Source organism: Oncorhynchus masou, chromosome 17, assembly GCF_036934945.1.
Source record: "Oncorhynchus masou masou isolate Uvic2021 chromosome 17, UVic_Omas_1.1, whole genome shotgun sequence".
Lineage (NCBI taxonomy): Eukaryota > Metazoa > Chordata > Actinopteri > Salmoniformes > Salmonidae > Oncorhynchus > Oncorhynchus masou.
Window position 1 is genome coordinate 31426416 of NC_088228.1, and position 13685 is coordinate 31440100.

General features: G+C 46.5%; 1 protein-coding gene across 2 annotated transcripts in view; it reads left to right on the forward strand.

Annotated features, from left to right (window-relative positions):
- Positions 1-13685, forward strand: part of tmie (transmembrane inner ear) — a 36735-nt gene that overhangs the window by 22094 nt on the left and 956 nt on the right. Inside the window, exons 3-4 of one of the 2 annotated variants that reach the window (XM_064991931.1) lie at positions 5680-5829; positions 8340-9023. In XM_064991931.1, coding sequence (XP_064848003.1) covers positions 5680-5829; positions 8340-8473 — 284 coding nt within the window. In that variant the 3' untranslated portion in view covers positions 8474-9023. Of the gene's footprint in view, positions 1-5679; positions 5830-8339; positions 9024-13685 lie in introns of those variants that run through there. The other variant, XM_064991930.1, reaches the window with a different exon arrangement.

Consider the following 13685-nt stretch of genomic DNA (forward strand, 5'->3'; position numbering starts at 1 on the left):
TCCGGCAAAGGCACAGTACCAAAAGACATGGCACACAGTCTCCTCCCTGCCACAAGAGGATCTTGGACAGGTGGGGGATTGCACCAAACTATACCGGTACATGATGGAACGTACCGGCAAGCACTTATGGAGGCTCAACCAATTCAGGTCCTTGAGCCTGTTGTCCAGACCCCGCGCCTGCACCCCCTCCCAGATCACTTCCGAGATGCCCACTACAGGCGCCGGACTCCCTGCCTTTCTGACCTCCTCGTACAGGTGCCTGTGATCTAAACCTACTCGGGCAACTTCAACCTCAGGGTGCGCACGCAGCCACTTGGCCGCATGACCAAAGTGCCACGGCAGCTGTTCCGCCCGAGGACCCGTGTTAGACCACACCATTACGCTTCTCGCCTGATACGAGAAGAACACCCGCAGGAGGTAACCGGACGGGTGTATCACTGGATGAGCAAGCTCCGTTAACAAGAATGAAACAAAAATTGCGTCCAGCTTGAGGGGGAAATGTGGTACCCCCCTATCTCCCTCCCCGATGGGACAGAGCATGCGTGCCCTGGCGACCCACTCGCACCTGCCGCTCCACATGAACTGAAACACAAGCCTCACTAGAGGCCTCCTCAGACAAGCCGGCAATGGGTAGATGTATGCCAAATACAAAAGAGACGGCAACACATCCACCTTTAGGACCAGGACTTTGCCCATAAATGACAAATACCTAGCCTTCCACATTGCTAGCTTCCTCTGTACCACTGCGATACGGATGTTCCAGTTTAGCGTCGCTGAGCCGGAGGTCTCAAAATGGACCCCGAGAATCCTCAGGGCCCCCTCACAGAGAGATAACCCCCCCGGGCACATCCGTTCTACCGCGCCATCTTCCGAAAAACTTGACGGAAGACTTTGCATGGTTCAGAACCGCTCCCGACGCTCGGGTGAAATCCCCAAAGATGGCAAGGGACCTTGTCAGGCACGTGTCGTCGGCGTACTGCGTCATCTTAACATGCAGCCCACCACTTCCAGGGATCAGCAAGCCTTCCACCCCTGTGTCTGCCCTAATGGCAGCCCCCAGAGGCTCCATGTACAGAACGATGAGGAGAGCTGAGAGTGGGCACCCCTGCCTGACCCCAGACGAGAGGTCAAAAACGTCACCCAAGTGACTATTTACACTAACTCGGCACCCCGCTCCGACATATAATGTATGAATCCATCCTATGAACTTCTCCCCAAATCCCAATCGACCTAACACTCTGAATAGAAAGGATCTATTCACGCGATCAAAGGCTTTCGCCTGATCTAGCGCTGCTACCATTAAAGGCAATCCTCTATCTTCAACCCAAGCGATGTAGTCCCTGATTAACTGTAGGTTCCATCTAATAGAGTGGCCCTCTACCCCGCACGTCTGATCCTCATGGACGACGTAGGGAAGGGCTGTGAGCAACCGGTCTGCTAAAACCTTTGCAAGTAGCTTGTAATCTACACACAGCATGGTCAAAGGTCTGTTACTTCCCCCTTCTTATATAAAAGTGACATCACACCAACAGCCATTGATCCCCCCGAGACCCCCGTCACAAGGATGGCCTTCAAGACTTCGAGGACCATTGGTCCAAGTATACCCCAAAACTTGAGATAAAACTCAGCCGGCAGCCCATCCATCCCAGGCACCTTTCCTTTTCCCATCCTCCTAAGAGCGCTCTCAACCTCTTCTAGTGAGATCTGGGCCTCCATCACTTCTCAAATGTCCACCGGCAACCGCCTGGACAAGTGTTCTAAAAACACATTTCCCTGCTCTACATCTATTTCCCTTTCCTTAAATAAACCTTGGAAATGATCAGTTGTCACCCTGACCATATCCTCTGGTTCTCTAACTATACTACCATTTTTTTCCCTAATGCCATGCATTACCTTCCTACTCTGTCTGGCCCTAACCGACTTAAAGAACATAGCAGAACAAGTTTCATTGTGTTCTAGAAAGCCACTATGCGCACGCTCCAGGAAAACTCGAGCCTTCCGCTCTTGCAACTCCCTGAGCTGCGCCTTTAGGGTTGCGGATCTCTCCCAGTCAAACGACCCCCCGAGGTTGCCTGCCTCGTACTCGAGTTCAATTAACCTTTGGATACGATCCAACTCCCACCTCTCCTCCCTTTTTTTCCTCTTGCAATACCCTATTATAAAAGCCCTTAATCCTCACCTTAACTAATTCCCACCACTCTCACACCCCCTCGCACATGGACCAGAGGCCTTCAAGCCTCCAAAAGAAACCAAAAAAACCCGTCAACAAAAGCCTGCTCCTCCAGCACCTCCCGATCTAACTTCCAGTTCCCCCTACCAAAGAGGCAGACTGGCGACCCCACCTGCAGGAGCACCCCGTCGTGATCCGAAAAGAAAACAGGCAACAGCCGCCCAGACAACTTACCCAAAGACCTGGGTACAAAAATATAGTCGAGCCTCCGCGCAACCCCCCTGGAGTTGCGCCATGTAGGACCGGCCATTTTTGGAGTAGTGTGCAGGCCACCATCAACCAGACCATGGCAAGCCATTAGCCCGGTGATGGCGCCTGCACTGCTATCCCCCCCTATTCCTATCACTAATTTCCTATTTGTGACACACAGGGGCGCCACACAGTCCACTGTCTCCCTCCTGTCTGCCACCACCTGTGGCCCATACACCACCACTAATCTAAATTTACAATCCCTTATTGTGACATCCACCCCTATAACCCTCCCCTGCATCACCACAAAAGAACCCTCCACTTTTACCTCCCTGTGCCCACACAAAATCCCTACCTCCAATGAGTGCACCCCCCCAATACCCCAAACCGACTCCCCCTTGTCCCACTCCCTCTTAAACCTACTAACATCCCCTCCATCCCTCAGGTGAACCTCCTGTAAAAAATAAAAATCAAACCCCACACCCTCCAAATAACTAAAAACCGCCCTCCTCTTAACAAAATCCCTTAAACCCCTTACATTTAAACTAACAAAAGTAAAATTAGACCCCATGAAATAAAAACATGTAATACACTCAAATACTAAACCCAGACACAAAAAAACAAAAACAGGAGACTCATCCGATGCTCCCCTGCTCCATATCTACCTGTGAAAACACCATCGACATCCCCTCCTCTTCCTCCAACTCACCAACCCAGGATGTGTTTGGCTCCGGGGTGCCCTGCACCCTGGGTCTACCCCCACACTCCTCCCCCTCCCCAGTGCTGCAGCTGGTTTGGAAAAAAATAGGGGAGGCTGAGTCCCCAAACAAAAAACTCCCCACCTCCTCCTGTACCCAGTCCTGAGTTTTGTTAGGTGTGACCCCACCCACCAGAAGTTGAGGGTCTGGGGAAACCAGGAGCAACCCAGAGGTTTCTCCCACCCCCATCACTCTCTTGACCATCCCCTCCCTCTCATTGTCGGACAATCGCACCCTCCTCTTCATTCTCTTCTTTGGTGATGGCGGCAGTGGAGAGATACCACCCTCCCCCCCCGCCAGCTCCTCCACCATACCCCTCATCTCTTCCACCAGGGCACTTTCCCCCCAGTCCACTTGCTCTTCCACCGTCTCCTTCTCCAACACTCCTCCCTCGCTTTCTTCTCTCTCATGCTCCTCTACTCGCTTGCCTTCTTCTGCCGCTTTTCCTGGTTCTCCTACTCCCGTGCCTTCCGTTTACTTCTCTCTTCCATCCGCCGCTTCTTGCTCCTCCTCCTTCCTTGCGGCCTTCCCCTCTGGACCTGTACTCTGGTCATGAGGCGTGCTTCCTTCCCCTCCTCTTCTTCCCCCATCCCCCGCCCCTGCTCCCCCACCAACCGCGTATGACCTCTGACGAGCCGGGCACCCTCGCCACAGGTGTGCTGACGAGCCACACCCGTGGTACTCCTTAGTTTTGTCACAATCCCCCCCCTCGTGCTCCCCAGATCCACAAAATCTGCATTTTCTTGCGCTGCACGAGGCGAAGATATGGCCGTAGGCCATACAGCGCCTGCAAAATGGAGGCTGACGTGCATAAAACAACGTCCCCCTGTCAGCCCCCAGGGAGAACATAGCAGGAGGATGGAGGTAGCCACCATGTCCCTTTGGGTCCTCCCTGAGGAGGGCCTGGAAACCTCTCCTCCCATTCCAAAACCCAAGAGAGTCTTTGAGGTGCCTTGCTGAGGAGACGTTATCCATGTATCTCCCCAGAAAGGCCCTCACCTCTTCGTCATGGGTTGTAAAGGCCCTCACCTTAACGTATGGGTTGTATATGTTGACAGTTACAACCCTAAAGTTGTTCTTCGCCAGGCTTGTTATTTCATAGTGGCTCATCGGCTTCTCACCTCCCACTGCTCTTGCCCTTCTCAGGATATCATCGTGTTTTTCCTCTGTATGTAGTGCCACGTCGTATGCTCCCTCCAACGAGTTGCCTTGCAAACAAAACACGTCCTTCACCGTCAGCTTTAGAATCCCCATCAATATTTTCCTTCCAAAAGTTTCCCATCCTAAAGGCTCCAACTCCTTTTCCTTCCAAGCAAACCCGAATCGTGTTGGCCAGCCCAATCCCAGGGACCGACCGTGTTGATGAATTTTGCACCATCTCCGCAAGGAGAATGGCGCACCCGTCTCACGTTCTCTTCTCTTCTCTTCCAACACAAGGAAAAAAGAAAAACCAAAGTGACCGAGCCTATTCTGGTGCAAACAAACACAGAGACAGGAACAATCACCCACGAAACACTCAAAGAATACGGCTGCCTAAATATGGTTCCCAATCAGAGACAACGATAATCACCTGACTCTGATTGAGAACCGCCTCAGGCAGCCATAGACTACGCTAGACATCCCACAAAACCCCAAGACAAAAACACACCACAATAACCCATGTCACACCCTGGCCTGACCGAATAAATGAAGAATAAACATAATATATTTCGACCAGGGCGTGACAGAGTGAGAAAGTTAGACGCACAAATATCATACCCCGAAGACATGCTAACCTCTCACCATTACAGTTACATGGGAGGTTGGCATTTGTTTTGGGGGGGGGGGGGTGATATTTGTGCAGCTGTAACCTTCTCACTCATCATTGTTCAAAATTCATTCAGGATTATCCGTAAACATGGTAGCATCCACATAAATATAGAAGTGTTTAGAAACATATTCTATTCTTATTCACAATAAAAGTGACTCCAAAATGGCACAATACATTATTTAACATACATTTCTATTGGGCACAAAATAATCTGAAACACAACCAAAACAAACAGCAAATGCATCCAACAGAGACACAACCTTGACGTAGTCATTGCGGGCTAAGAACGTGGGACCAGATCCTTCACTTTTGACGAAGTGAATTTGTCCCAATATTTTTGGCCCCTTCAAATGAAGGGACTAAACACAAACGGTTCACCCAATATGGATGAACATACCTCAAAATGAAAGCTGATAGTTGCACTTTAACCTCATAGTCATTGTATCATTTAAAATCCAAAGTGCTGGAGCACAGAGCCAAAGCAACACAAAAAAAGGGTTCACTGTCCAAGTACTTTGTAGCCCACTGTAAATGCTACTAGCTGTAAAACTGTTATGTGACAGCATTGTGACAGTAGTGTCTAGTTCAATACATATCCATTTGTACTTCAGATACAAGCAAATAATATTCCACATGGGAAATACATTTTTCTTAAATCTCTCTCTTTCTCGCCCACCTTCTCCATTTGCAAGTCATCACCCTATGCTGCATCTTCAAATGCCGTATCCCCAGGACGAAGAAGGAGATTGAGGCGCGACATGCTCAGAGAGTAGCAGCTAAGGACTACGCCAACACACTGGAGACTGTGCCTCCTCTCAACGAGCTCACAGAGATCCCAGGAGGTAAGTGATGCACTTCTCAGACCATCTCTACCTCAACAACAGTGCAATGGACATTCTAGGACATCCCTACTCCATATGACAAAAGTCCCTAGGACCTAGGTGTGGTGTACATTTTAGGACATCCCTTCTGCCTATGACAGAAGTCACTGGGAGGTAGGTGTGGTGTACATTTTAGGACATCCCTTCTGCCTATGACAGAAGTCCCTGGGAGGTAGGTGTGGTGTACATTTTAGGACATCCCTTCTGCCTATGACAGAAGTCCCTGGGAGGTAGGTGTGGTGTACATTTTAGGACATCCCTACTCCCTATGACAAAAGTCCCTACTCTCAACGTTCTATGAACTTTAGCACCTTTAAAATCCACAGCAAGGCTCGATTAAAGTGTGAGACTTCTTTTTTAATTTGTAACATTTACCTTCCGTTAGTAAGCACCTCAACTAGAGATGTGTGCACCTTTTATTTACTTACTCTACTCTTAAGAACTACCCTGTGTTTGATTTCAGAGAGTTTTTCAAAGGAGAGCAGACAGGGAACTACTATTGGTGAAATGTCACCTGCTAGGCCTTTTGATAAAGCAGGAGATCAATAGTGGCTTGACACGGGTTTAACACGAATGGGCCCCTGACAGCTTTTGTATTCATTAGTTTGAATGTTTCTCTCAGATTTCATCACATTATGCTAATGGTTCAACACACTCTAACCATGCATAGCTAAGATATATTTTTCTCTTATTTCCGACGGATAACACAGATCTTTGTCTGACACTCTGGATGCAACCAGTGTTTTGAATTAGTTTAAGGTGGTGTATTTTCCTGTCTTATATGATTGAAGATGTAGATTGAGTCAACATACTCAAATAAATAGTCTTGTCCTCACAGGGTGATAAATGAAAACCTCTCTGGTAAAATACAGTAAATTATACTCTGAGTGTACAAAACATAGACACAGACTGACACGGTGAGTCCAGGTGAAATCTCTGATCCCTTATTGATGTCACATGTTGAATCCACTTCAATCAGTGTAGATGAAGGGGAGGAGACAGGTTAAATAAGGATATTTAGACCTTGAGACAATTGAGATATGGATTGTTTATTGTGTGTGCCATTCAGAGGGTGAATGGGCAAGACAAATAATTGATCAGTTTGTACCAGTTTGAGTGTGTCAAGAACTGCAATGCTGCTGGGTTTCCTGTGTGTATCAAGAATGGTCCACCACCCAAAGGACATCCAGCCAACTTGACACAACAGTGGGAAGCATTGGAGTCAAAATGGGCCAGTGGAATACTACCTAGGTGTTCCTAATGTTTTGTACACTGTGCATAAATAATATATGCCATTTAGCACACACATTTGTCTAAAGCGACTTATACCATGCCCAGACCGGATGTGCGCGTGCGGCATCATGCGCAAATTGATTTTGTCCCTACACACCACATGTGATCACGAACACAGGTTGAAATATCAAAACAAACTGAACCAATTATATTAATTTGGGTACAGGTCGAAAAGCATTAAACATTTATAGCAATTTAGCTAGATAGCTTGCAGTTGCTAGCTAATTTGTCCTATTTAGCTAGCTTGTTGTTGCTAGTTAATTTGTCCTGGGATATAAATGTTGAGTTGTTATTTTACCTGAAATGCACAAGGTCCTCTACTCTGACAATTAATTCCACACATAAAACGGTCATCCAAATTTTTTCTAGTCATCTCTCCTCCTTCCAGGCTTTTTCTTCTTTGGACTTTATATGGCTATTGGCATCTAACTTTCATAATAAGGTGAATTACCACAACCACCCTGTTCTTCTTTCAATCACCCATGTGGGTATAACCAATGAGGAGATGGCACGTGGGTATCTGCTTCTATAAACCAATGAGGAGATGGGAGAGGCAGGACTTGCACCTCGTTAAGTGTCACAAATAGAACTGACTTCTATTTTAGCAACGCAGTGCTCATTGGCACGCGCGAGCAGTGTGGGTGCAATGATTGAATAACATGTATGTGTACATTTATTTTGCAAAGCCTGCGCACGCGACGCGAGCTGTGTGGTCAGCATGTTAGTCATGCGTGCAACCATTTTACAGATGGGTGGTCCCGGAAATCGATCCAACTATCCTGATGTTGCAAGCACCATGCTCTACCAACTGAGCTACAGCGGACCACAGGAATATAGCATATCAAAACTTCCATTGGCTTTACAGTATAGCTTTAATTACAGGGCCTCTATGTCAGTGTCGGTCTCTTCCTTTTCAACGGTTCTAATTTCATGCCTTCTCTTTGACTTCTCCCTCCTTCAATCTTTCATCTTCCAACCCTATCCCTTCCCTTTGACCTGTACCTTCCTCTCCAAACCCTTTCTTTCATCCTCTCTTCCTTGAGTTATTCCCTTTCCTTCGTCTTCTTCCACCTCCCTCTTCATCCTCCCTATTTTCCTCCCCCTCTCTCTCCTCCCTGACCTCTTTGTACCATCCACCCCTCCCCCTCCTCCTCCCTCTCTTCATCCTGTCCCTCCAGCCCTCCCGGACACTGTGTCCCTCTCGACGGTCTCTGAGCAGGTCCAGGCTCGCAGCGCCAGCAGCAGCCAGCTCCCAGTGGTGAGAGAGGAGGAGGAGCTCACTGGCCCCCTCACTCAGCCCGAGACGGGATGACATTCCTCCCTCCTTCTCCTCTCTCCTTTCCCCCTCACTCAGCCTGAGACTGGATTACCTCCCTCCTTCTCCTCTTCTGTATCTCTTCTCACCTTCCCTCTCTCCACATTCCTATTTATATTCTGACAAAGAGGGCTATCCACTAGAGGGAACATTGGAACATGCAGCTCAGGATTCAGTAAATCACAGAAAAGCATTGGATAGTTGAATACAATAGTTAACTTAATAGATCAGCATTCATCGCTACTTCCTAGAAAGAATGGCATTGACATTGTGTAGAATGTTGCCTGCTGAAGAGTAATAGTTGCATGTGTTGCATACTTCAAATGCTCTTTGTTGATATACTCATCCTTGTCGATAATACATTGATTGTACATTGGACACAGAACTGCAAATGTGGATGATGAAAAAGTAGAGATGAATCTTAAGGCTTCTGACGTTGATGTTGCATGCCTACGCCTGTCACTCGTTGTTTATTCATTTCTCTCTTTCTCCTTCTCTGACTCAATCTGTAATCTTGGCTTTGTATAAACACATCTATGATCTTTTATGTAAGCTTATACAGTAACACCCATGACAACCAACCCTGGTCCTGGAGAGCTACAAGGTACACAGGTTTTTCTTTCTCAACCTTGCACCAACAATGTCTTAATTATTAGTTGAATCGCATGTTTTAGTATGGGGGGAAAAAAATGCCTGCACACCATGTCAAGTTCATCCACGTCTAAGGTTGGGGGTCACTGACATACTGTACTTGTCATTTATCTCTGTCTTTCTGTCTGATCCAGGTGGGTGTGTTTCTGTCCATGCCATCTGTCCTCTTGAAGTATCACACAGGCTTACGTCGACATACATAGGTCTGGAATATCAAATAAAATCAAATTTGATTTGTCACATGCGCCGAATACAACAGGTGTAAACCTTAGAGTGAAAATGCTTACTTACAAGCCCTTAATCAACAATGCAGTTTTAAGAAAAACAAGTGTTAAGTAAAAAAAATAAAAATAGATAAGTAAAAAATGTAAATAAATAGTTAAAGAGCAGCGTTAAAAATAACAGTAGCGAGGCAATATACAGGGGGTACCGGTACAGAGTCAATGTGCAAGGGTACAGGTTAATCAAGGTAATTGAGGTAATATGTACATGTAGGTAGAGTTAAAGTGACTATGCATAGATAATAATCAGAGAGTTTTGGAGCTTTGAGACTTATGGCGCTCAGCTACCGTTTGCCGTGCGATAGCAGAGAGAACAGTATATGACTAGAATGGCTGGAGTCTTTGACCATTTTTAGGGCCTTCCTCTGACACCTCCTGGTTTAGAGGTCCTGGATGGCAGAAAACTTGGCCCCAGTGATGTACTGGGCCATACGCACTACCATCTTCAGTGCCTCGCGGTCGAAGACCGAGCAGTTGCCTTACCAAGCAGTGATGCAACCTGCCAGGATGCTCTCGATGGTGCAGCTGTATAACATTTTGAGGATCTGAGGACCCATGCCAAATCTTTTCAGTCCCCTGTGGGGGAATAGGCTTTGTCGTGCCCTTTTCACGACTGTCTTGGTGTGTTTAGACCGTAATAGTTTGTTGGTGATGTGGACACCAAGGAACGTAAAGCTCTCAACCTGCTCCACTACAGCCCAGTCAATGAGAATGGGGGCGTGTTCGGTCCTCCTTTTCCTGTACTCCACAATCCTCTCCTTTGTCTTGATCACGTTGAGGGAGAGGTTGTTATTCTGGCACCACAAGGCCAGGTCTCTGACCTCCTCCCTATAGGCTGTCTCATCATTGTCGGTGACCACAGTTGTGTCGTCGGCAAACTTAATGATGGTGTTGGAGCCGTGCCTGGCTATGTAGTCATGGGTGAACAGGAAGTACAGGAGGGGACTGTATTATTATTTTACAATCATTGTGGATAAAATGTATTTTGGGACTGACTGTGTATTGTGGATTACTACCATAATGAGCGTGTCAGTCAGAGACAAGCTTAATCCATTAGAGAAATCATAACCTATGGGAAAGAGTACATAATCTCACATCCATCGCTGTATATTATAATGCAGAATCAGGGGATACTGGGGTTAATATGCATTTATTTCCGCAGCAAAACCTCTGCCGTGAACTTATAAGTATCAACCATGTGCTGAGAGCGAGAGAGAGCGAAAGGGCGAAAGGGAGAGAGCGAAAGGGAGAGAGAGCGAAAGGGAGAGAGGTTAAAGGGAGAGAGAGAGTGGAGAGAGGTTAAAGGGAGAGAGAGAGTGGAGAGAGGTTAAAGGGAGAGAGCGAAAGGGAGAGAGAGAGTGGAGAGAGATTAAAGGGAGAGAGAGTGGAGAGAGCGAAAGGGAGAGAGAGAGAGTGGAGAGAGGTTAAAGGGAGAGAGAGAGTGGAGAGAGGGAGAAAGAGGGTGTCTGGCATTTATAAAGGAAAAGGATAAACAGATATGTTTCATAATCGTGGAGGCTCATGAACCCCACACAGCTGTTTACCCCTGGATTCATCCACAAGAGATAGTGAGTTCTCCAGCAAATAGTAAGTGTTCCAGGGCCGCCTTCCACTAATTAAGTAATGAGTGAAGTATGCCATTTAAAATATGCAACTCTGTAACGCCTGACCCGATAGCTATGTGCAAGTATTTGTGCAGAGAGTGTATGTGAATTTCCTGGCCATATAATCCAACATATTATTGAGAATATATTCAGTTAGAAACAGAAACAGTTATTACTATAATATGAATGAGTTATTACTATATACTTGTGGTTATTGCATCTCCTGATCAATAAGATTCCATTCTAGGCATTGACCACAACGTTTCACCCGAATAATTCATCCACAACAAAGTGTTTCTGAGAGCACTGACATAACGTCACCCGCAGACGTTTTGCTCACCACTTTTACCTACATGACCTAAAAAACCAACGTTGTTTCAGACAGCCTGGATAGAAGTGATCATGAGAAAGATAACGTCTGTGAGAACATTTGACATTCGGAGGAGATGGTAGAGCAAATACCAGACAGGAGGCTACGCTGAGGGCAAGGACTAGGGACGTAGTGCAACTTCCCACCCCTCAATTCTTTGCCATATGGATAAAGCTATTAGAAAATGAAAAGTAGACATCGTTCCAGCACACGTTGATCATCTGTCATTGCTCTGAGTTGTGTCAGTTCTCCGGTGGCTCAAGAGCCTCCTGAGGCATGCTGTCAGACAGGGTCCACCGATGCAACCTTCTCACTTCCTCACACCTTTCCCTATACAGTAGGAGAGATGCAGGAAGGACGGACACGCACGCATACACGTGCACAAGGACAAACACACGCAGGCACACATGCATAGTCACAGATCCACCCGCACACATTTCTTACACTTCTTAGTGCCACACAGAGGTGTAGGGTCATCTGGGAGAGATGACATGTTACCCCAGGAAACTCAACGCAGGTGTAAAAAGTCTACTTTACTCCAGGATACCCATTATGGGTGGCTGTATCTATAGAAACAAAGTTGCCATATTCATGTCAGGGGAATTTAGCTAAAAGTGTCAAGCCTATTTTCAATGCATCTCCTTGTTATTGCATTTCTATTTTAGTTGTTGTGTGTTCCACTTGGATTTAGTAGCGTCTATGAACAACATGATTATGAGGCCACGCATGTATGAAAGCGTGTATACTTACTGTATTTGAAATGTATGTCGTTCCGTCCTTGTGACGTACTTGTCTATTAATGTTCTGTACTATGTCATGTTTTTTGTTTTCTGTGGACCCCAGGAAGAGTAGCTGCTGCTTTAGCAGCAGCTAATGGGTGGGGAGCCTAATAAAATACTAATTCTGAGGGTTATTCTGGTTGCCAAACGATCTCCTCATGCAAAGAGGGGCCAGGAGTGTGAGCGTGTGCATGTTGCACCTCAGCCTCCGACGGACTGAACATCACCGCCAGAGAGTGTGTTTTGTGTGAGTGTGTGTCTTCTCGGATTGAGAAAATAAGACCATCAGCGAGAGGAGTCGTAGCCTTGGGACGTCACAGCGGGATGGAGGACGATAAAGTGGTCACAATTGACATCAAGTGGCTTGACTCTATTTACACGGTAATTACATCGGCTGGTACAGTGGAACTGAACATGTGGGTGCAGGGTACACACAGTGGATTGTATTTGACTGTTTACGCTATTTGATGGATTTTGTAGTTCATTCATCTGAAATCTAAAGCAATAATTCTGGGGTGAGAGGAGGCGGCAATTCGTTTGAGTGTGTTCTTGAATCTAAAATGACGTGTGTTACACATTCCACAGATGGGTATTACAGATAATCATTTCTAGTCCGAATTGAACAATGTACTTACTCTACCCAGGTAAGGTACAGTATCAACACATAATTAATAGAGACACTTGATGTGAAGCGTTACCCAAAAGGGTTATGTCTACACTCTCTAGTGCAATGTTTCCCAACTCCTGTTCTTGTGTGTGTTTCATTACCCTCAACAGCACACATTTTTTGTTGTGGCCCCAGACAACTTGTCAACTAATCACCAAGCCCTCAATGAGTTGAATCAGGCGAGCTTGTCCGGGGCTACAACAAAAAATGTATGCTATTGGGGGTACTGGTGGACAGGAGTTGGGAACCACTGCTCTGGTGGTGATGTATAAAAGACAATCACCCCTGCTTCCCTAGAAGCAGTTCCCTTGCCCGCCTAGTCTATTTAGTGTCTACAGATGTCTGCCCCTGCTACTGTACTAAGAAGGTGTGGTAAAAAGCAGTAGTACCATCTCCCTCTCAGCAGTGGTTCTCCCTAGAGCAGGAACTAGCACACTGAGGGGTTCACCATGGGTGTCATGGAGGGGACGAAGGGAGGCATGGGGAGGAAATCCTCACAGCTCTCGATTGTGAAAAGTGGGAGCTGTTGAATTTCTCATTGTAGAAGTCCTCTCATGCCTGGAGGGGATGTTGCAAGACACGCACACAGTCTCGGTCTTAATGCTGTTTGAAATGCTTGGTTGTAACTGATTGCATTTAAACCTCTATCTCCAAATGATGTTTGCCTTAGAAAAAAAGAAAAATATCCACATACATGTGTATGGATATGCTGGATTGTGGAAGGGATATACCCATCTACCTTCTCAATGATTTCCATATGTTTATAGATCTATTTTGCTTTGCAGTAAAGTCTCATTCCTTGACTTGTTTTCACCTTACATTTCAGTTCATTCTCAGAGGTGGAGCAAACAAAACTC